The 22,901-nt window shown below is 45.5% G+C and overlaps 1 protein-coding gene and 1 long non-coding RNA gene across 20 annotated transcripts in view; one reads left to right on the forward strand and one right to left on the reverse strand.

The window, feature by feature from the left end:
• The window catches only part of TACC2 (transforming acidic coiled-coil containing protein 2), a 258,151-nt gene that overhangs the window by 11,505 nt on the left and 223,745 nt on the right, over positions 1 to 22,901 (forward strand). For 15 of the 17 annotated variants that reach the window (XM_050804557.1, XM_050804568.1, XM_050804560.1 and 12 more), the window contains exon 2: positions 13,936 to 14,013. The exons of 1 other annotated variant lie outside the window; for it this stretch is intronic. In XM_050804557.1, the coding sequence (XP_050660514.1) occupies positions 13,981 to 14,013 (33 nt within the window). In that variant the 5' untranslated portion in view covers positions 13,936 to 13,980. Of the gene's footprint in view, positions 1 to 11,727; positions 11,877 to 13,935; positions 14,014 to 22,901 lie in introns of those variants that run through there. One more of the 17 variants, XM_050804558.1, reaches the window with a different exon arrangement.
• On the reverse strand, positions 2,381 to 9,616 carry LOC126962903 (uncharacterized). 3 transcript variants are annotated; one of them, XR_007728856.1, is made up of 3 exons: positions 8,905 to 9,616; positions 7,233 to 7,371; positions 2,381 to 6,216 (listed from the first exon to the last, which is right to left on the reverse strand). It is a non-coding gene; the product is annotated as an uncharacterized LOC126962903 (long non-coding RNA). The 3 variants fall into 3 exon arrangements; XR_007728854.1 differs by having other exon boundaries at positions 7,233 to 7,374; XR_007728855.1 differs by having other exon boundaries at positions 7,233 to 8,625.

A 22,901-nucleotide genomic window follows, 5' to 3' on the forward strand; every position in this document is an offset into this window, starting at 1 on the left:
GGACCAAGACAAACACCCAGTTGCCATTGGGTAGTCCTATTATCATTTCTGCCTTTTTTTTCCCCCCAGAAAGCATGCATTTTGAAGGCTGCCCTTTGTATTCCGTCTATCCCTTTGTTATTATTATTATTATTATTTGAGACAGAATTTTGCTCTTGTTGCCCAGGCTGGAGTGCAGTGGTGCAATCTCAGCTCACCGCAACCTCCGCCTGCCGGTTTAAGCGATTCTCCTGCCTCAGTCTCCCAAGTAGCACATGGATTACAGGCATGTGCCACCACGCATGGCTAATTTTGTACTTTTAGTAGAGACGGGGTTTCTCCATGTTGGTCAGGCTGGTCTCAAACTCCCAACCTCAGGTGATCCACCCGCCTTGGCCTCCCAAAGTGCTGGGATTACAGGCATGAGCCACCATGCCCGGCTGTACCTATCCCTTTACATTCCATGTGCTTTGAAATTCCTTTGTAATAGTCCCTACTGTGACCTGCTCAGACACTTTTAAAAGACTTTTCTATGTTTGGGTATACTTAATCATCTGACAATAATTCTAGACCAATGTAGGCCCCTTTCATTAGCCGCCCTCTGTATCGTCCCAATTGTTTCTAGGGAACTGGGTCTGCCTTTGTTCTCTACAAACACTCGTTGTAGGGTGAGGACAGGACCATGAGAAAAATCCAGGATTTTCTGACTTTCCTCTTTTTATTTACAGTTTTGAAAAGTGATTCCAGTTCTCTGTTTTATTTTCTGTCTTCAGGTTATAGAAAGTCTGCCTTTTGAGTACATTTATTTCTCCTTTCTCATTGTTTTATATCACTTTGGGAGGAAGTATTGGGGGACAGGTAACTGGAGGCCTCTATTATTTTCAGTTACCCCAAAAGCTAACTTAAAAACAAACAAATATGAAATTAGCTGGGTGTGGTGGTGCACCCCTGTAATCTCAGCTACTCGGGAGGCTGAGGCAGGAGAATCAGTCAAATATGGGAGGCAGAGGTTGCAGTGAGCAGAGACTGTGCCACTGCATTCCAGCCTGGGTGACAGAGAGAGACTCCCTCTCAAAAAAAACCCACAAAATACAAATATGGTTAAGTTGTTCTTCTGTTCTTGCTCTTGCTGGGGGAGAAGTATAAACTGGCCAAATGGTACTTAACAAAGTACTATTCATTAAGGACATTTAAAAATTATATAATAGTTGTTATTGGTCAGGCGTAGTGGCTCACACCTGTAATCCCAGGACTTTGGGAGACCAAGGCAGGCAGATCACAAGGTCAAGAGATCGAGACCAGCCTGGCCAACTTGATGAAACCCCACGTCTACTAAAAACACAAAAATTAGCTGGGCATGGGGGTGCGCGCCTATAGTCCCAGCTACTCAGGAGGCTGAGAATCGCTTGAACCCGGGAGGCGGAGGTTGCAGTGAGCCGAGATTGCACCACTGCACCCTTGCCTGGCGACAGAATGAGACTCCGTTTTCAATAAGCTTGCCTGGGAAACAGAGGTTTTAAAAAGCTATTTGTAACTTAAATAATAAAGTAGCCTGATGTTAGCTAAAACTCTCTCTGAGGTTGGATGATTGCATTTGCGAAGTCCTATGATGTCATATGGGAGGCAAATATCTGCAGTTTCTTAGTTCTGCTCTGACATGTGTGTCATCAGGAATAATCTCTTTGGCTCTGGTGTATTTGGCACTGACACTATCCCCCTCTCAAAATCTCTCCCATGTTGTTTGCACTGGAACAGCCTCCCCACCCCTTCATTCTGTCATCCCTCTCTCTTGCCTTAACCCACACTTCTTCATGATGTTGATACTGTATTTGATATCCAAAAATGACAGCATAGTTCAGCTTTGGGGTTCAAACTGATGTCTGAGTTTTTGTGGGTTACAGCAGCTTGTTTTAATAAGAAACACGGTTTTTGCTCATCTTGTCTGCAGAGAGGGACGGTATGGAAATTGCGAGTAAGGGGAACCTTATATTTTAATGTGTCATCAAGCATCTGGTTTAGCAGGGGAAAAAGACGCCCTTTACTGCAAATCATGTTTCCATTTTGCAATTCCAGAATGGAATGCTCAGAGCCTCATCCCCAGAGAGGCTGACACACTCTGGCATCCTGATGACACTGGGTCTGGCATAGACCAAGACAACACTGGTGGCTGCCAGTCAAGGGGCCATGCCTGTAAATGGTCATTTCAACAGTGGAGAGGGATTGGATGCATCCCTCAGTCTTCCCTCGCGTGGCATCCTTTGTGATGCAATGCTTAGATCTTCATGACTGCCAGCCACAGTTGGGTGCAGGCCGGTGTGAAGGAAAGGAAAGTGAGAGCCTCTGGGGAAATCTTATCAGTTAGCTTTTGCAACATCACAAACCACCCCAACACTTAGTGGTTTAAGACAAGAGTTTATTTATTTAGCTTTTGATCCTGTGGGTTGGCAACTTGGGATGGACTTAGCTGCCCCTCTGGGTGGTTCTCTTGGTCTCAGCTGAGATCCCTCATGTGTCGGTGTTCAGCTGTGGGCTGGCGAGCTACCAGCTACCACTCACCAGCCATGAAAACAAGGGAATATGCTGACTCTGTAGTCTCTGAACAAGGCAAATTTAGATTGGCTCTTGGGTAAAGGTCTGTCCAACTAGATTAGCCCCGTTGGTCCTTGGGCCTCACCACTGACCATTACCCAGTCCTTGCTTAGTGGTGTCATCACTGTTCAGAGCCTTGGGATATCTCACAGAATTGTGGGTATGATCTGGATAATGGAGCAATGGAAATAACTTTCTAGTGATCTGGTAAACTCTCTCCAGATAGGATGCCTCAGAAGGTAGTGAGTTTCAGTGAGTTTCCCATCACTGGAAGTATTCAGCAGACTCAGAGATCCCATGAATATTCTAGGTTCTGGTTTAGAGGTTCATAACTTGGAAAGCCAACCTGCCAAGGTACCTGGCCTCTGTCCCTGAAGAATCAGATTCCAGCTCATGAGCTAGAAACTTTATGACCTAGCTAAACCATCCTAGGACATGACTTCCTGAGACCTCCCCATTAAAGAGCAGTGTAGGCCGGGTGTGGTGGCTCATGCCTGTAATCCCAGCACTTTGGGAGGCCGAGGCAGGCAGATTACGAGGTCAAGAGATTGAGACCATCCTGGTCACCAAGGTGAAGCCCCGTCTCTACTAAAAATACAAAAATTAGCTGGGCGTGGTGGTGTGTGCCTGTAATCCCAGCTACTCAGGAGGCTAAAGCAGGAGAATTACTTGAACCCGAGAGGTGGAGGTTGCAGTGACCCAAGAGCCCGCCACTGCACTCCAGCCTGGCAACAGAGTAAGACTTTCTTAAAACAAAAAACAAACAAACAAAAAACAAAAGAGCAGTGCAGGGCTGCAGAGCTATCCTCTCTCCCCAGTTTGGCTGCAGCCCTTCCCACCTCCCCAGCCACATTGTGTCCCTCTCCACCTGGCCCTGTGTCACTGTCTACCTGACCCTGTATCCCTGTCTACCTAGCCCTCTGTCTGCTCCCTGACTCAACTGCTTGTGCTACCCCAATGCCTACTCCACTTCTGACCCTGCCAATCTGAGCTGTCCCCTAGGTCCACCCGCCATTCACAATTCTCTGTCACTCAGGCTGGAGTGCAGTGGCACAATCTTGGCTCACTGCAACCACTGCCTCCTGGGTTCAAGCGATTCTCCTACCTCAGTCTCCTGGGTAGCTGGAATTACAGGTGCCTGTCACCATACCTGAATAATTTTAGTATTTTTAGTAGAGATGGAGATTTTTGGCCAGGCTAGTCTCAAACTCCTGACCTCAAGTGATCTGCCTGCCTCAGGCTCCCAAAGTGCTGGGATTATAGGCATGAGCCCCCGTGCCTGGCCATAGTCCTTCTCAATTCTAATAGCCTGTGACAGAGCTTGACACTTGGATGGCAGGAAGTCTAGGCTGCAATTAGGTGATAATTTGTTGGTGGTGGTAGTGATAGGAATCTGAAACAACATCTTATTAACATTGGAACCAATGAACGGAGTGAACTCACTTTACTATTCCTTTAATTGAACAAATATTTATTGGGTTCCAGTGCAAAGAGTCCTGAACCAGGAGAAAGAAGACCTAGGTTTGGATCTCAGCTCTGCCAGCCTATCAGTCAGAATTGAGTCAGGAGATGAAAAGCTTCCAGTTGTTTGTTTGTCTGTTTTTGTTTTTGAGATGGAGTCTCATTTTGTCACCCAGGCTGGAGTGCAGTGGCAAGATCTCAGCTCCCTGCAACCTCCACCTCCTGGGTTCAAATGATTCTCCTGCTTCCACCTCCCGAGTAGCTGGAACTACAGGCGCCCGCCACCACGCCTGGCTAATTTTTGTATTTTTAGTAAATATGGGGTTTCACCATGTTGGCCAGGCTGATCTCGAACTCTTGACCTCAGGTGATCAGCCTGCCTTGGCCTCCCAAAGTGCTAGGATTACAAGCGTGAGCCACTGCTCCCAGCCAAACTTCCCAGTTATTTTAATAGAATTTGATATATGAAGAATTGTTATCTATGTAAGTAGAAAGGCAAAAAGCAAACTCTCAGGTATCATGGAAGGTAGCAACTTCAGAAAGCAGCTACCACCCTTAAGCCTGGGGGAGGAAAGGGTAGAAGTTGAAATTATTAAAATTTGGAAGCTTATGGCTAGGCACGGTGGCTCATGCCTGTAATCCCAGCACTTTGGGAGGCCAAGGTGGGCGGATCACGAGGTCAGGAGATCAAGACCATCCCGGTTAACATGGTAAAACCCCATCTCTACTAAAAATACAAAAAAAATTAGCCGGGTGTGGTGGCAGGCACCTGTAGTCCCAGCTACTTGGGAGGCTGAGGCAGGAGAATGGCGTGAACCCAGGAGGTGGAGCTTGCAGTGAGCCGAGATTGCGCCACTGCACTCCAGCCTGGGTGACAAAGTGAGACTCTGTCTCAAAAAAAAAAAAAAAAAAAAAAAAAAAAAAAAATTTGGAAGCTTAGAGGAGGAGCCCCACAGAAGTGAACCTCAGAGCTCCATGGAGGGGGCTCCACGTGGCTGGAGCTGGCATGTCTGAGGGAGCACCATGTGGCTGGCTCTGCAGGAATCAGTAAAACTGCAAACTTGGTTCTTTCACTGCTGAGGGAGGGAACTGCTACTGCCTGGGTGAAGCAGTGGGCCAGGGTGCTGCTCAGAGAAAAAAGAAACGGACCGGAAGGAGTGTGTTCCCTGTCCTTCTTCCTCCTCTGGCCTCTGGTCCCTCCTGGCAGAGCTTCTTGAAGAGCAGTTGGCAAAGCAGAAATGCAGTTTGCAGAGTCCCCCAACATCTGAATGTGGGGGATTTGGAGGTGACAAGCAATAACTCAATAACCGGCCCAGTCTGTCATGACCAGAAGGATGAATATGTCAGTTCTGTTTCTGATCACTGGGTCATGAGAGCAGGGAATCTCTAAGGTTTTCCCAGTCCTGATGTTCTACAAGATTGGAATTTTCTACATCAAAATTTCTAGGTGGCCTCAAAGGTGGAGGAAGGGAAGAAATAGGAGGCTAAGGGGAGGGTGTGAAAGAAGAGTCATCATTTTACTCAAACCCCACAGAATAGCCAGGTGCTTGGTGCTGTGAAGGTCTCTTGCCAGAGCAGAAGGCAAGCAACCTCTGACAAATCTCTTTCCTGGGCTACGGCTGTTTGTTTGTATTAAAACGGGAACATGATAACAGAGCTATTAGTAGCTCCATGCTCAGCTGTGTAAGGTAGGGAGTTAGAACACTGAATTCAGTCACCGGAGAAAGAAGCTGAGGTCTCCTGATGGCCTTAGGATGAGGGCTGGGCCATCTGTGAATAGCAGCGGGCTTAGGTCGCTGGGTTTGTCAATCAGCCATGGGAGCTGTGGGTCCCCCTTGATGAGCAAACACAACTTGGACCACCTCCTCCACTGATGCGGAACCGGACTGCCCGAGGCCTCTGTGGCTGGGGAGCAATGCCATGGCAGAAAACGCGGTTCTGATCTGAGCTTGCTGGTCTGGTCTGGTCTTGTCTGGAGAAGCGATTCAGAGCCTGTAGGGCCCTGGTCAAGATGAGAGGAGGCAAGCCTGTGTGAAGCCAGTTCTGGTTCCAGCCTTGGAACTGGAAGACTGTGGGATGTTGGGTAAATCATTTCCAACCTCTAGGCCTCAGCTTCCTCATCTGTAAAAAGAGGCTTTGGAGAGGGTGGTCTTCAAGCTTCTTCCAGCATTAATAATCTAAATTATTCTATGTAGGAGAAAAATCAGAATTTATTAAACTTATAAAACGATACATTTCTATCACGTTGCAAAAAAAGATAATTTTTTCAATAGAGAATAAAAACTCTAATAGAAAACATGATGTGACTGCCTAACATGTCAACAAATCCCAATAGATTATTACTAGGCTGTACTCACAGAGAAGTATGGGGTAAAGACCTTGTGCAAGCTGCAAAACCTCTCTAAGCCTTCATCTTATCATTGATGAAACAAGACCTGTGTGATTTTTCTTTTTTCATTTTTTTTTTTTGAGATGGAGTTTTGCTCTTGCTGTCCAGGCTGGAGTGCAATGGCACGATCTTGGCTCACTGCAACCTCTGCCTAGCGGGTTCAAGCGATTCTCCTGCCTCAGCCTCTGGAGTAGCTGGGATTACAGGCGCCTGCCACCACGCCCAGCTAATTTTTTGTGTTTTTAGTAGGGACGGCGTTTCACTATGTTGGCCAGGCTGGTCTCGAACTCCTGACCTCAGGCGATCCACCCACCTCAGCCTCCTAAAGTGCTGGGATTACAGGCATGAGCCACTGTGCCCGGCCAAGACCTGTGTGATCTTGTCTCCGATTCTTCAGCTCCCTGCCCCTCTCCACCCCATGTGCAGTGTATAAAATGGGGCATCAGCCTGGCCTAGACTTCACAGTCCCTAGTAATGTCTTCCACCCGCTCCGCCCATGGTGGCTTCTGAAGTCTTGCTGCTGTGTTGCTTCTCATGTTTCCATTTCCCCTTCTCTTGCAGGCCCGCGCATAGGGCCCAAGTCCCCAGTTATGCTCTTGGTCATCTTGGCCATGGTTCTGGCTACCCATTTCTGCTAGGCTGCCTCAGCCACAGTGATTAGTCACCTGGCCCAAACCTGCACTTTCCACTCTCCTCCCTGATCAAGGAGGGGGATCACATGAGCTGATTCCAAATCAGCTTTAGTTGCCAACAACTAGAAAAACCATGCTCTGTTATAGAACTAAATAAACAAGAGATAAAGACAGGAAGTTACCTTTGAATTCTTTGCAAAAATCTTCCCAAGGTGATAGCATCACATTGTTCATTGAATGCAGGATCTCCATCCTTCCTCCTGCTCTCTGGTGGACTTTGGCCAAACCACTTATGTGCATTTACGGGCTTTGGCAGTTCATCTGCTATTAAAAAAAAAAAAAAAAGAGGACAAAACATATCTCATAGCTTTGCCCTAAGTATAAAAGAGGACATGAGCATCTAACAGAGCTTGGCACATTAAAAAAACAAAAACAAAAACTCAACGTTGGCCGGGCACGGTGGCTCATGCTTGTAATCCAGCACTCACTTTAGGAGGCCAAGGTAGGGGGATGGCCTGAGGTCAGAAGGTCGAGACCAGCCTGCCCAATGTGGTGAAACCCCGTCTCTACTAAAAATACAAAAATTAGCTGTGTGTGGTGGCACGCACCCATAGTCCCAGCTACTCAGGAAGCTGAGGCAGGAGAATCACTTGAACCCAGGAAGCAGAGGTTGCAGTGAGCCCAGATCATGCCACTGCACTCCAGCCTGGGCGACAGAGTGAGACTCCGTCTCAAACAAACAAATAAACAAAGAAACAAAAAACTCAGTGTTTATGAAATGCATTAGTAAGAAGTGAATTAGGCTGGGCACCGTGTTTCACGCCTGTAATCCTAGCACTTTGGAAGGTTGAGGCGGGCGGATCAGCTGAAGTCAGGAGTTTGAGACCAGCCTGGCCAACATGGTGAAACCCCATCTCTACTAAAAATACAAAAATTAGCCAGGCATGGTGGCACGCGCCTGTAGTCCCAGCTCCTTGGGAGGCTGAGACAGAAGAATCTCTTGAACCCGGGAGACTGAGGTTGCAGTGAGCTGAGATCACACCACTGTACTCCAGCCTGGGCGACAGAATGAGACTGTCTCAAAAAAAAAAAAAAAAAAAAAAAAAGTCGGTCCCTGCACACCTGAGGCCTTTCTCACCTCTGTGGTCTGAAGCTGTAGTTAAATTGGCTTAAACTGCCCCATTCTGAGCACTGTGGGGTGGTGTCATTGCCTTCCCAAAGACATGTCTAAATGCCTCAGCTTTACATTTCCCCCAGCTTCTTCTGACTCCAAGTTTCTTCTATAAGATGCTTAATTGGTTTGTGTCCCCACGAAATTCATATGTTGAAATCCTAACCCTAGTACCTTAGAATATGATTGCCTTTGGAGATAAGACCTTTCAAGAGGTAATTAAGGTAAAATGAAGCCCTATGGGGGCGCCAGATCCAACATGACTGTTGTCCTTAGAAGAAGAGAGTAGGAGGTGGGGCGCGGTGACTCACACCTGTAATCCCAGCACTTTGGGAGGCCGAGGCGGGCGGATCACGAGGTCAGGAGATCGAGACCATCCTGGCTAACACGGTGCAACCCCGTCTCTGATAAAAATACAAAAAAAATTAGCCAGGCGTGGTGGCGGGCACCTGTAGTCCCAGCTACTCGGGAGGCTGAGGCAGGAGAATGGCGTGAATCCGGGAGGCGGAGTTTGCAGTGAACCGAGATCTCACCACTGCACTCCAGCCTGGGCGACAGAGCAAGGCTCCCTCTCAAAAACAAAAAAGCTTAGGACATAGAGGGACACAGAGGGAAGACCATGTGAAGACGTGGGGAGAAGACTGCCCTCCACAAGCCAAAAAGAGGACTCAGAAGACACCAACCTGCCCAACACCTTGATCTGGAACCTGCAGCCTCCAGGATGATGAGACAGTAACTGTTACTGAAGCCGCCGAATCTGTGGTGGTGTTACCGCAGCTGGAGCTGAGCAGAGCAGGCTCTCTTCTCTGCTCAGAGCATTCACACTCTCACAGAAGCCCCAGTCACCCCAGGCATGTGTGGGCCACAGAGTTGACAGTTTCTGGAGGGTGGTTTCCGGAAAGTGGTTTCTGGAGGGTGCTTTATGGATTTTACGTCACAGCAGCGCACACAGCTGAAGATGGAAGATTGCACAGATCCGCCCTGCGAAGTCCCCTGTGCCGCCGCCATTTTGGTGAGGCATCCTCTCTCCCTCCCTCCCGCCCAGTCCTCAGGAGTAGCCCCTAGTTCTTTTCCTCCCTTTACCAGGGCTTTCCCTGTGTTTTGCCACCTGTTGAAGACTTGCCGCCATTGCCAATTGGTTCATTCAAGACGTTTTGCTTAATAAGATTCTCCTTCTTAGAAAAATTATTCTGTGGCCAGGCATGGTGGCATATTATGGCTTGAATCCTAGAGGCAGAGGTTTCAGTGAGCCGAGATCACACCACTGCACTTCGTCCAGTCTGAGTGACAGAGTGAAACTATCTCAAAAAAAGAAAAAGAAAAATTCTTCTGTAGTTCTTTGAGGGGGAAGAGGCAAACAGTCTTGTCTCTCATCCCTCCAAACATTTTTTTTTTTTTTTTGAGACGGAGTCTTGCTCTGTCGCCCAGGCTGGAGCGCAGCCGCGCTATCTTGTCTCACTACAAGCTCCGCCTCTCGGGTTCCCGCCATTCTCCTGCCTCAGCCTCCGGAGTTGCTGGCACTACAGGCGCCCGCCACCGCGCCCGGCTAATTTTTGTATCTTTAGTAAAGACGGGGTTTCACCGGGTTAGCCAGGGTAGTCTCGATCTCCTGACCTCGTGATCCGCCCACCTCGGCCTCCCAAAGTGCTGGGATTACAGGAGTGAGCCACCACGCCCGGCCCAAACATTTTTTTTAACCTAGTAGTGGAATTCTTTTTTTTTTTTTTAACGTAAAACTAGAACTCATTTTTTTTTCTTTCTTTCTTCTTAAAAAAAAAAAAAAAAGGAATACTTGTGCAGAACGTGCAGGTTTGTTACTTAGGTATATGAATGCCATGGTGGTTTGCTGCACCTATTGACCCGTCCTCCAAGTTCCCTCTCCTCACTCCCAACCCCCAACAGGCCCTGGTGTGTGATGTTCCCCTCTCTGTGTCCATGTGTTCTCAATGTTCAACTGCCACTTACGAGGGAGAACTGCGGTGTTTGGTTTTCTGTTCCTGTGTTAGTTTGCTGAGGATGATGGCTTCCAGCTTCATCATCGCTGCAAAGGACATGAACTCATTCTTTCTTAGGGCTGCAAATTCTTTTTTCAAGCAATGTCTTATGCAGAAACCCCATATATGAAACATATACACTTGTAAAAATTCGGGTGAAATTCACCTTACATAAAATTAACCATTTAAAAGTGAACAATTCAGTGGCATTTAGTATATCACAATGCTGTGAAACCACCACTTCTATTTAGTTCCAAAACATTTTCATCACCCTAAAATAAAATCCTGTGCCCATTAAGCCGACACTTCCCCTTCCCCCCGCCCCTGACAGCAACCCGTCTGGTTTCTGTCTCTATGAATTTGCCTAACTCTGGCTGTTTCCTATCCATGGAATCGCAAAATCTGTGACCTTTTGTGCCCGGCTTCTTTCACTTCGGGTGAGGCTTTTGGAGCTCCTCCTCGTTGTAGCATGTGTCAGGACTGCATTCCTTTTCATGTCTGAAGAATATTCCATTGTATGGATAGACGGCATCTTGTTTATCCATTCATCTGGTGAAACATACACACTTCTGCTCTGTTCCATCCAGAAGCGGGGTACTGAGCTCCGCCTCCTCGACTAGCTTCCTCCACCACCTCCAAGGAGCTCCTAAGGGTCCTCTGAGCTTGGTAAGATGCGTGGTCTCCGGAAGCCTTTGATGAAATAAATGCTAATTTGTTTCCATGGAGTGGTCCTACCTTGTGGCAGGGGTAAGGAGCTTCCATTTGCCTGAAAGTTTCTGCCCTACACAAAAGTAGAAACTGGCTGCATGCATGCACAGGATGGCTGAGTGGCAATGACTGGAGGAACTGCGGGCGGCCGGAGGCTGTGGGGCAGGAGGGTCTTTGGGTCGGTACTCTCTGCCCCACCCGAGGTCCACAGGGCCTCCTCCACCCAGGGTGGGCCGGCAGGTCTGCCTGTCAGCGATCTGGGCAAGCCTGCTGCTTTTTATGACCTCACTTGCCGAAACTCAAGCCACGCCTGGGTAAGTACATTCTGCACACTCCGTAAACAGGTGCCAGACTGCCGCGTCATCACATTTTTGCAAAGTTTTTTTTTTTTTTCTTTTTGTATGTGTGTTTCCACATTATTTACGGCGGAATTTGCCCAGGTGCAAACAGGAAGCCCTGGGAGCAGTTGTCTCATTTGTAGAAAGAAAGGTTTGTTCCCGGCCGTACTGCATAAAGGGCAAGAGAGAAATGAGAGGTTCCTGGCGGAAGGCTCCTTGCAAGGGACAGTTCTAAGCTGCCAGGTGCGGCCAATCGGATGGCAGGGGCCGCTTTAGTTTGGATAAGCCTTCTCTGAAAGGAGCCCTGCTGATGTAATAACGGGGAAAATCCCTGTGTGAAAGGCCCTGAAACTGACGGGCTGGGAAACGCTGATTCCCCGTGGGCAGGAACGCTTGTCTAATCGCGACGGCTCTGCACGGCTCCTGCCCAGGTATGAAGTGCAGCGGCTTGCACCAGTGCGAGGGCGGAGACGCACTGTTTGCCCGACTGCTTGGGGTGTGTCAGGGGTTCTGCTTAGAACTCGCACAATTCTGAACGGAGGAGGAGAAAGTCCAGTTGCTGAAGGGCAGAATTTCCATGCGCCCGCAGCCTCCAAATCCAGACCACCCCCAAAAGTAAGTAGGAGGCAGAGATGTGTGCACCTTCGGTTCTGTCTTGGGAAAGCCCGAGAGGGTGGTGGTTGCAGAGTTCTCTAGAAGAGGATTCCAGGAAGCCAGGCTTCCCTCGGTGGTTTTACAATTTACACCTCACCAGGAGTTTTGCCCGTCTCTTTAGTCTGTTTGTTTAAAAACCTAGTTCAGATGCCTTGATTTTTAATAAGGTTATTGTATTTAATTTGGTTAATGATTGTCACAAATTAATATTACATTCAACCTTATGATTCAACCTGGAAGATACAAGGAAGTTAATAATTGATAAGGCAATGATTCTTCTAACACTCAATATTTTCTAATGAGGGATCATCTTCCAAATGAACGTAAAAAATAAATGGAAGTGATTAATTTTAAATGCATGTAGATTTTTACATTCTCTGAGCATGTGATTGTGTGTGTATGTGTGTGTGTGTCTACAGCAAAAGGCAAGAAAGGATTAAGGAGTCATATCCTTTTGATTAAAGGGTTAGGAGTGAAAGAATTGACTGCTGTCGGGACGTCAATCACAGTTTTCTCAGTTTGGAGGCATTTTAATTGGGCCTGTTTGAACCATTTTCTTTTCCAGTGATGGTTTAGTACACATAGTGCAGGGTGACTACGCAATCAATGTTGCTTAAATAAATAAGCAAGTCAATGGGTGAATTTTAAACTCTCTGAGGAAATACTATGATGAAAACCGTATTTCCATGAAGAAATCTTCAATTAGAAGGATGGAGTTTGAGGTTTATTTCCAACTTTTGGCCTCCCCAAACTGGGTCTTTGGCAAGCTCCTTACGTTCTCCAGCCTGAGTTCCCCCACTGGGTTAAACTGGTCATCTCTACGACTCCAGCTCTGAAAGTCTATGATTCTTAAAGATTTTCTGTAATTTAGTTTTTCTAACTGGAAAAAGTGAAGGTAACACCTCTAGGCCTGAATATATGATAGCATCATATGGAATTCAGTTGGATGAGGTCAGTAAATGCACTGGGCTTCTCCGTGAATTGTGTGGGAAGCACCCTAATTACGATGAACATTAAATAGGCCGGGTGTGGTGGCTCACACCTGTAATCCCAGCACTTTGGGAGGCCGAGGCGGGTGGATCATGAGGTCAGGAGTTCAAGACCAGCCTGGCCAAGATGGTGAAACCCCGTCTCTACTAAAAATACAAAAATTAGCCAGGCGTGGTGGCGGGCATCTGTAATCCATCTGTAATCCTCTGGAGGCTGAGGCAGGAAAATCGCTTGAACCCAGAAGGCGGAGGTTGCAGTGAGTCGAGATCGCGCCACTGCACTCCAACCTGGGCGACAGAGTGAGACTCCATCTCAAAAAAAGAAAAAGAAAAAGAGAAAGAAAAAAAAAGATCATTAATAAACCATGTCACTAAGTGAGCCCATGAAATGATTCTAGTTGACTTGGCAGTATGCTGCCTTACATGATCTCATCTGGTCCCAATCACCCATTTTCCTTAGCAAGAAAGCCATTCTGCCTTGATAAAAAGTGTGTACAGAAGTGAAACTGATTTGATGAAACAAGTGTTTAGAGTAAAAAAAATAAAAACCATATGTTGTTGGAGAGCAGTGGATTTCACGCCTCCTGATGTCTGACACTGAGCTCTGCCGTCACCAACAGTGGGAAACCAGCCACACTCTGAATTTCCAAACTGAACACAATTAGAAACAGAAAATAATCTGACAAGCAGCATTCCTCAGGCTCTTTGGCAAACGGACCCCTTTTGTCACTCCGTTTGTATATATACGTATATGTGTACACTGGCACTAGCTCAGAGTCTCAGTAACAAACCCGTTTTTCAGAAGTGTCTGCCAGCCCCGGGGTGGGGAATGAAAACATCAGCCCGTATTGGGAAAGAAACCTGGGTGGCAGATCGCGAAAGAAAACCCTTCAAAAGTAATTTTCCATGATGTGACTGTAGAGATAAACATTTCCCATCATCTGGCTTTTAGTTTGGGGAGATGAGCAGACAGAAAAAACCTCAGATATTTTTTCATTTCACAGATGTTTATACCCTTTTGTTTCTTCCAGTCACCTCTGACAAAATTCTGGGGACGCTGGGTACCCTGAATCACCATGGGCAATGAGAACAGCACCTTGGACAACCAGGTGGGTGTCAGGAAGCTTCTCTCTTGAGATACGTGGTGCTCTTGGCTGACCTTGACTAGGTTCTTCTTACAGCGTCTCATCTTCACCCAGGAAGGAGCAAGCCAAGACAGCTTCTGCGTAGATGCGTGCAAGCATTTATGGATCTATGCAGCCATTTTTCATTTCATTGGAATTCTCTTACAATTAAGGCTAGCTCTAGTTAAAGCCAGAAACGCTAATTCTACTTATTATTTATTATTATTTTTAAAGACGTGGTCTTGCTCTGTCACCCAGGCTGGAATGCAGTAGCATGATCATAGCTCACTGCAGCCTCAAACACCTGGACTCAAGTGATCCTCCTGCCACACAGCCTTTCATAGCGATCCTCCTGCCACACAGCCTTCCATAGAGATCCTCCTGCCACAAAGCCTTCCAAGTAGCTTGGACTACAGGCATGTACCACCACACCTGGCTAATTTTTTAATGTTTGGGTTTTGTAGAGATGGGGTCTGGCTATGTTGCCCAGACTGGTTTTGTACTCCTGGACTCAAGCAATTCTCCTTCTTTGGCTTCCCAAAGCGCTGAGATTACAAATATGAGCCACCATTACAGGCATGAGCCACCAGGCCTGGCTTTACTTTTTATTCTGTCTTCTAAAACTGACCTAAGAGAGGTTGGCACATTTTTCCTAAGTTGTGTCCATCAACTTACATGGATTTAGCAGAAGTTAAAATAAAACTTTTCCATGCTGCTCCCCCAAATAAAGCTATGGCCATTAAAAAATGATTTTGAAATCTATCAGTGTTGGGCAGATTAAACGTAAGTGGTCATTCTCATGTTAAACAAGATTTTCACAATTGAAGAATGGACTTTAACTGCTTAATTGTGCATCGGCTGAAATATTACAACCTATTCAAATTTTTCATTATCTATTTTAAGTTTGAAAGTTTTAACTTAATGCCTTGGTGAACAAAATCAGGAAGACACTTTCCCATTTATCTCACACAAACTGGAAAGTTTGGATTAATGACATTGAGTTCCTTGAATGAGAAAATTGGATCTAAAAACTCTCCTACTGTAATTCATTTTCCCTCTGCCTTTTTCTTCCCTACACTTTTTCTTTTTTTTTTTTTTTTTTGGACAGAGTCTCTCTGTGTCACCGAGGCTGGAGTGAAGTGGCACAATCTCCATCTCCCGCCGGGTTCAAACGATTCTCCTGCCTCAGCCTCCTGAGTAGCTGGGATTACAGGGGCCTACCAACATGCCCAGCTGATTTTTGTATTTTTAGTAGAGACGGGGTTTCACCATGTTGGCCAGGCTGGTCTCGAACTCCTGACTTCAGGTGATCCACCCTCCTCGGCCTCCCAAATTGCTGGGATTACAGGCATGAGCCACTGTGCCTGGCCTCTACAATTTTCTTTTCTCAAGCAAGAAAACAAAGGGTCAAAAGAAAAGTTGTCAAACTCCAGTGTCTTTAGGGGCAGGCCAGAAACAATAATTGTGTTAAAAGACTGGGTCTGAGACAACAGGGAGAGGCAAGTGCTCTGGCAAACAGGGAGTTCTCGTCCTACTGTCTAAAGAGGGTAGCCACCATCAGCTCCAGTGGTTGATTGCCCTGTGGGAAGGTGGGCCCAATGTTCTGAGTTCAAAAGAACTCAGAAACCCATATTTTTCTATGAAATATTATGTTAAATTAAACTTATTATTTTGAGATATTAGTAGATTCATATGCAGTTCAAAGAAACAATACAGAGAGCCCAAGTATGGCGGCTCACATCTCTAATTCCTGAACTTTGGGAGGCTGAGGCAGGAGGATAGCTTGAGCCCTGGAGTTAGAGATTAGCCTGGGCAACATAGGGAGACTCCGTATCTACCAAGGAAAAAAAAAATTAGCTGGGTGTGGTGGTGCACACCTGCAGCCCTCACTACTCAGGATGCTGAGGTGGGAGGATTGCTTAAGCCTGGGGGGTCAAGGCTGCAGTGAGCCATGTTTACACTGCTACACTCCAGCCTGGGCAACAGAGCAAGACCCTGTCTCAAAAAGAAAGAAAGAATAAAGAGAGGTCCCATGTACCATTACTTAGTTTTCCCCAAGGGTAACATCTTGCCAAACTATAATGCAATATCATAACCTGGATACTGACACTGATACAGGCAAGATAACAGAGCATGCCCATCACCAGGGGATTACTCTTGTTGCCCTTCTATAGCCAGGCCCACCTCTCTCTCCTCTCATCCCTAACCCCTGGCAACTGCTATTCCTATTCCCTGTTGTTCCCTATTTCTGTAATTTTGTCATTTCAAGAACGTTATATAAATGGAGTCACACAGTAAGTGACCTTTAAGGATTGGCTTTTTTTTTTTTTCTCTCTCAGCATAAATCTCTTGAGATTTTTCCAAGTACCGTGCGTATCAGCAGTTCATTCCTCTTTATTGCTGAATAGTATTCCAGGAATAGATGTACTGTACGTTTTGTTGAACCATTCATCCATTAAAGCTCATTTAGGTTGTTTCCAGTTTTTGTCTTTTACAGACAAAGCTGCCATGAACATGTGTGTACAAGTGTTTTTTGAGAACACACGTTTTCATGTCCCTAAGATAAACACCCAAGTGTGCAGTTGCCAGGTTGTATGAGAGTTGCATGTTTAGTTTGATATGGAGCTGACAAACTTTTCTAGAGTTGCTAAGTCATTTTTCATTCCCACCAGCAACGTATGAGGGATCCGGTCTTTGGACCCTGGCTGTCATTTTGTGGTGTCACTTTTTGGTGTTGCTATTCTGATAGAGGTGTTGTGATATTTCCACGTGGTTTTAATTTACATTTTGATTATGGATAAAGTTGTTGAACACCTTTGATGTGCTTATCTACCATCTACATATTCTCTTTGGTGAAAAATCGGTTTATGTCTTTTGCCCATTTTATAGCTAGATTATTATTATTAATATATATGTTTTTTGAGACGGAGTCTCGCACTGTCGGCTGGGCTGGAGTGCAACGACATGATCTCGGCTCACTGCAACCTCTGTCTCCTGGGTTCAAGCAGTTCTCCTGCCTCAGCCTCCCGAGTTGCTGGGATTACAGGTGCGTGCCACCGTGCCCGGCTAATTTTTTGTGTTTTTAGTAGAGACGGGGTTTCACTATGTTGGGCAGGCTGGTCTTGGACTCCTGACCTCGTGATCCACCCACCTCAGCCTCCCAAAGTACTGGGATTACAGGCATAAGCCATTGCACCTGGCCTAGTATTTTTATTATTTTTTAAAGAGTTTTCAGAGTTCTTTATATAGTCTAGATCCTAATCCTTTGTCAGCTCATGATTTGCAGATATTTTCTTCCATTCTGTAACGTGTCTTTTTGTCCTCTTGAGAGCATCTTTTACAGACCAAAAGAGTATAATTTTGATAAGGTACAGTTCATCAGTTTTTGCTCTTAGGGGTGCTGCTTTTGGTATCAAATCTAAGAACTCTGCATACACCAACATTCTGAAGATTTTCTGCTTTTTTGTTTTTGCTAAAAGTTTTGAAGTTTTACGTTTTATAGTTGAGTGCATGATTTATTTTGAGTTAATTTTTGTGTGAGGTACACAATTTAGGTATTGCGCATTTTCTGGATTTGAACAAAGGAATAGTATCATGCAGGAATAGTAACAAAGGATTTCTAGTTTCACTGCCCTAGAAATCCTCTGGGCTCCACCTACTCATCCTTCCCACACCCCTCAATCCCTGGCAACCACTAATCTTTTTACTGTCTACAGAGTTTTGCCTTTTCCAGAATGTCATATGGTTGGATCCTACAGTATGTAGCCTTTTAACATTGGCTTCTTTCACTCAGTAATGTCCATTTAAGGTTCTTGCATGTTTTTTCACTACTTGGTCATTGCTTTTTAGTACTGAATAATTTTCCATTGCCTGAATGTACCAGTTTATTGATCTACTGAATAACATCTTGGTTGTTTCCAAGTTTTGGCAATTATAAATAAAACTACTATAAACGTCTGTGTGCCGGTTTTTGTGCAGACGTGTTTTCAGCTCCTTTGGGTAGATACCAAGGAGCGAGATTACTGAATCATATAGGAGTATGTTTAGTTTCGTAGGAAACCACCAAACAGTCTTTCAGAGTGGCTGTACCATTTTGCATCCCTACCAGCTGTGAATAAGAGTTCCTGTTCCATATCCTCCCCAGCCTTTGATGTTGTCGGTATTCCAGATTTTGGGTCATTCTAATAGGTATACAGTGGTATCTTGTTGCTTTAATTCGCATTTTTCATAGGATGTGGAACGTCTTTTCATATGCTTATTTGCCATCTGTATATCTCCTTTGGTATGGTGTCTGTTCAGGTCTTTGCCCCATTTTAAAGTTAGGTTGTTTGTTTTCTTATTGTTGAGTTTTACAAGTTTTTTGTATATTTTGGATAAAGTGTGTCTTTTGCAAAAAATTTCTCCCTTCCTGTGGTTTGTCTTCTCATTCTCTTGAGGTTGAGGTTCTTTTTTGTTTAACCTATGAATGTCCATCTTTCTTTCTTTCTTTTTTTTTTTTGAGAGGGAGTCTTGCTCTGTTGTCCAGGCTGGAGTGCAGTAGCGCAATCTCGGCTCACTGCAAGCTCTGCCTCCTGGGTTCACAACGTTCTCCTGCCTCAGCCTCCCGAGTAGCTGGGACTACAGGCACCCGCCACCACGCCCGGCTAATTTTTTGTATTTTTAGTAGAGATGTGGTTTCACCGTGTTAGTCAGGATGGTCTCGATCTCCTGACCTTGTGATCCACCCGCCTCGGCCTCCCAAGTGTTGGGATTACAGTCGTGAGCCACCGTGCCCGGCCAGAATGTCCATCTTTCTAACAACATTTGTAAAAGAGTATTTTTCTTCCATTAAACCATTCCTACTCCATTGTCAAAAATCAGTTAGGCATATTTGTGTGGCTCTGTTTCTGGGTTTGTTATTCTTGTCCATTGATTGTCTTGATTACTGTGGCTATATAATAAGGCTTGAAATCTCATTTTACTCTTTTCCAAAATTGTTTTTGCTATTCTTGCACCTCTGACTTTCCATATTAATATTAGAATAAATCTGTCCGTGTCTACAAAATACTTTCTGGGATTTTGATAGGAATTACAGTCCAATTATAGATTAATTTGAGGAGAATTGACTTCTTTACTATATTGAGTCTTCCAATCTATGAACACATGGTGTGTCTCTCCATTTATTTAGGTCATCTTTCTTTCCTTTTTCTTTCTTTTTTTTGTTTTTTTGAGATGGAGTCTCATTCTGTCACCCAGGCTGGAGTGCAGTTGCACGATCTCGGCTCACTGCAACCTCCACCTCCTGGGTTTAAGCGATTCTCCTCCCTTAGTCTTCCAAATAGCTGGGAGTACAGGTGGCCACCACCACGCCCGGCTAATTTTTGTATTTTTAGTAGAGACAGGGTTTCACTATGTTGGCCAGGATGGTCTTGATCTCCTGACCTTGTGATCCGCCCACCTTAGCCTCCCAAAGTGCTGGGATTACAGGTGTGAGCCGCCACGCTGGGCCTATTTTCTTTTTCATTATCATTTCTGTAATCTTCAACATATAGATCCTGCATATATTTTGTGAAGTTTATACCTAAGTATTAGATTTTCTTTGGAGTGACTGTAAATGGTATCCTGTTTTTAATTTTGCCATTCACGTGTTCATTACTAATGAATGATTTTTGCATGCTGATTTTGTATCCTGTGACCTTGCTGAATTAACTTATTAGTTCCAAGAAGTTTGTTTGTTTTTGTAGATTTCTTGGGATTTTCTATGTACATAATCACTTTATTTGCAAATAAGGGCAGTTTTATTTATTTAGTTTTTCCCATTCTGTACAACCTTCCTTCTTTCCTTCCTTCCTTCCTTCCGTCCCTCCCTCCTTCCCTCCTTCTCTTCTCTCCTCTCCTCTCCTCTCCTCTCCTCTCCTCTCCTCTTCTCTTCTCCTGTCTTCTTTATTGCAGTGGCTAGGACTTTTAGTTCTGTGTTAAACAAGAGCAGTGAGAGGGGACATTTTTCCCTGGTTCCCAGTCTGAGGAGGAAAGCATTCGGTCTTTCGCTGTTAAGTAAGATATTAGCTGTAGTTTTATTGTTAAACATAATGCTTGTAATCAAATTGAGAAAGTTCTCTATTTCTAGTTTGCTGTGGTTTTTTATGATGAATGAGAGTTGGGTTTTGTCAGATGCTTTCTCTGCATCAGTCGATGTAATTGTATGATCTTTCTTCTTTGGCCTGTTGATATATTGGATTACACTGATTGATTTTCAAATGTTGAACCAGTCTTGCATAATTATTTTTACACATTGTTGGATTCAATTTGCTAACACTTTGTTGAAGACTTTTGTATCTAAATTCATAAGAAATATTGCTCTGTAGTTTTCTTTTATGTCTGGTTTTTGTATCAGGATAATACTAGCCTCACAAAATGAGTTGGGAAGTGCTTGCTCCTGTTCTGTTTTCTAGAAGAGATTGTGTAAAGAAATCTTACATTTTAAGAAAATGTTGGCAACTAATTTCAATTATTTTTAAGCACTCTGTGGGCCAAACAAATGTGCCTGCTGGCTGGGGTTGGCTCCGGGCACGTCTCCCAGTAATTTCCACTTAAAGGAATGTTCTGTCTTGTGTTTTAGAGTTGAGAAGGGCACAGCTATCGGTGAGTGCCCTCAATGTGCAGAGTATGGGCCACTAGACATATTTTGGCCTTTAGTCCTGCTCATTAACAAACCAAGCAGTGCAGGTTCAACCCCTTCTTTGGGGTCTTATGGATTCTTTTGAACCCCAAGCCCCCTGCAGGCGCCACTACTGGCTACAAACAAGATAGAGCAGTGGGCAGGGGGTGGGATGGGGGGGGCAGGAGGTGTGTGATTTTGTGCTTCGGGGGACATTTAGCAATATCTCACGACAGTTTTTGTTGTCACAACTCAGAGATAGAGTGCTACTGGCATCTGGTAGGTAGAGGTCAGTGTTGCTGCAGAGTATTCTACAATGCACAGAACATTCCCCCACAATAAAGAATTATCCAGCACAAAATGTCAAGAGTGCTGAGGTTGAGAAACCCTAGAATACAGGAATATTTGACTTAAACTGCTTTAACAGAACGCCTAGGGGAGGTGGGTAAACTTCTTTAACCTGCAATGAATTTCTACCTGAATATAGGCAACATTGAAAATGGGTTACATTTTTCTCCTCATTACTTTCATGAAACCTCACTGTCCAGAATTGAATGTACACTGTTTACTTAGGATAAACTCATTAGAAACGGAATTGCAGTGTCAAACGAAGGAATAGTACTTTCAAAAGGCTCTTGCTGTATACATTGTCAAAATGCCTTCCAAAACAGTGATGTCAACTTCTCCCACCAGGACATGAGAGCCTGTGTCACTGCATCCTTGCAGGTGATGGATGTTTTAATGCTTCAGATCTTTACTAATTAGAAAGGTAAAAGTGCTGGTGTGGGGGTTCAATACCCGCATCCCACTCCACCTGTCCCTCACTTCTCACCTCCTACCAGCTCCTGACTCCATCTCCCCTCCTCAGTCTTCATTCTGCTTGAGTGAGCAGATGTTTTCCTAGCTCTGCAAGTTTTCACTTCTCCAGCCTCAGCCCGACATGACCCTGTTTGGCGGAGGTTTGGGTCATGTCTGGCTGAGGTTGGAGAAGTGGGGTGGCCTTTAGGATTCCAGGACCAGATGAGGGTCTGCCTTTGGTAGAGAAACAAGTAGGAATGAAGCGTGGGTGTGTCTGGCTACGAGACTCAGGGCTCTCTCAGGGAACTGGGGCTCCAGACCTATCTGTACCTGGTGACCCACAGCCATCCCAAGTCCCTCCAACCCAAACTCAGCTTCTGCCCCCGTAATGCTCATCGTCCTGTGATCCCCCTCTTGGGTACCATGATCCACCCGGCCATCCAAGACAGAAATCTGGGGGTCATCCCTGACTCCATCTACTTCCACCCCCACATCTGATAAGTCACCCTATGTTTAATTAATTAATTGATGAATGGCCTGGCCATTTAGCCTTCCAAATTTCTGGCTAATTAGAACTTTTTTTAAAGTTGTAAGAGATAAAAGACTATCTTCAGTGACCATAAGCAGAAAAAGGGATTCTTGGCTTATAGAATTGAGAAGCCCACAGAGAGGTTCTGGCTGCAATAGTGGCTGAGTCCAGAGATTCAAAACATGGCTCTGGGGATCCCTCTCACTGGGTCGTGCTCTACTTTCCTTTGTGATTCCCTAGTGTCCAGGGAGGTGCCCCCAGCCTGGTGGAAAAGATGCCCTTGGCAGGTCCAGCCTTCCATGCTTCTTCCAGCCAATGGTCCAGCCTTCTCTTTTTTATTGAGACAGAGTCTCACTCTGTCACCTAGGCTGGAGTGCAGTGGTGTGATCTTGGCTCACTGCAACCTCCACCTCCCGGGTTCAGGCGATTCTCCTGCCTCAACCTCCCGAGTAGCTGGGATTACAGATGCATGCCGCCATGCCCAGATAATTTTTGTATTATTATTATTTTTCTTTAGCAGAGATGGGCGTTCACTATGTTGGCCAGGCTGGCCTTGAACTCCTGACCTCAGGTGATCCGCCTGCCTTGGCCTCCCAAAGTGCTGGGATTACAGGCATGAGCCACCGCACCCGGCCTCAGCCTCCTGATCAGCTCCCATAAGGAATCTGAGTGACCCTGATTGTGTCATGTGCCCTCTCTGAAGTCAATCACTGTGCCCAGAATATGGGGCACTCTGATAGCCACGTGAGTCATACACTCGCCCCAATAGGGCCAAGGTGGGCCCAGCTCTATACCAGCCGCTTCAATATCCCTTGGAGCAGTTTCTCAAAGGACATAAAGGCAGCACATATCCGTGAAATGATCTTTTCTAACAGTTTTTCTCCTCCCCATCCCTGCTGTCACAACCCT

The sequence above is a fragment of the Macaca thibetana genome, chromosome 9, assembly GCF_024542745.1.
Source record: "Macaca thibetana thibetana isolate TM-01 chromosome 9, ASM2454274v1, whole genome shotgun sequence".
NCBI classification, from domain to species: Eukaryota; Metazoa; Chordata; class Mammalia; order Primates; family Cercopithecidae; genus Macaca; species Macaca thibetana.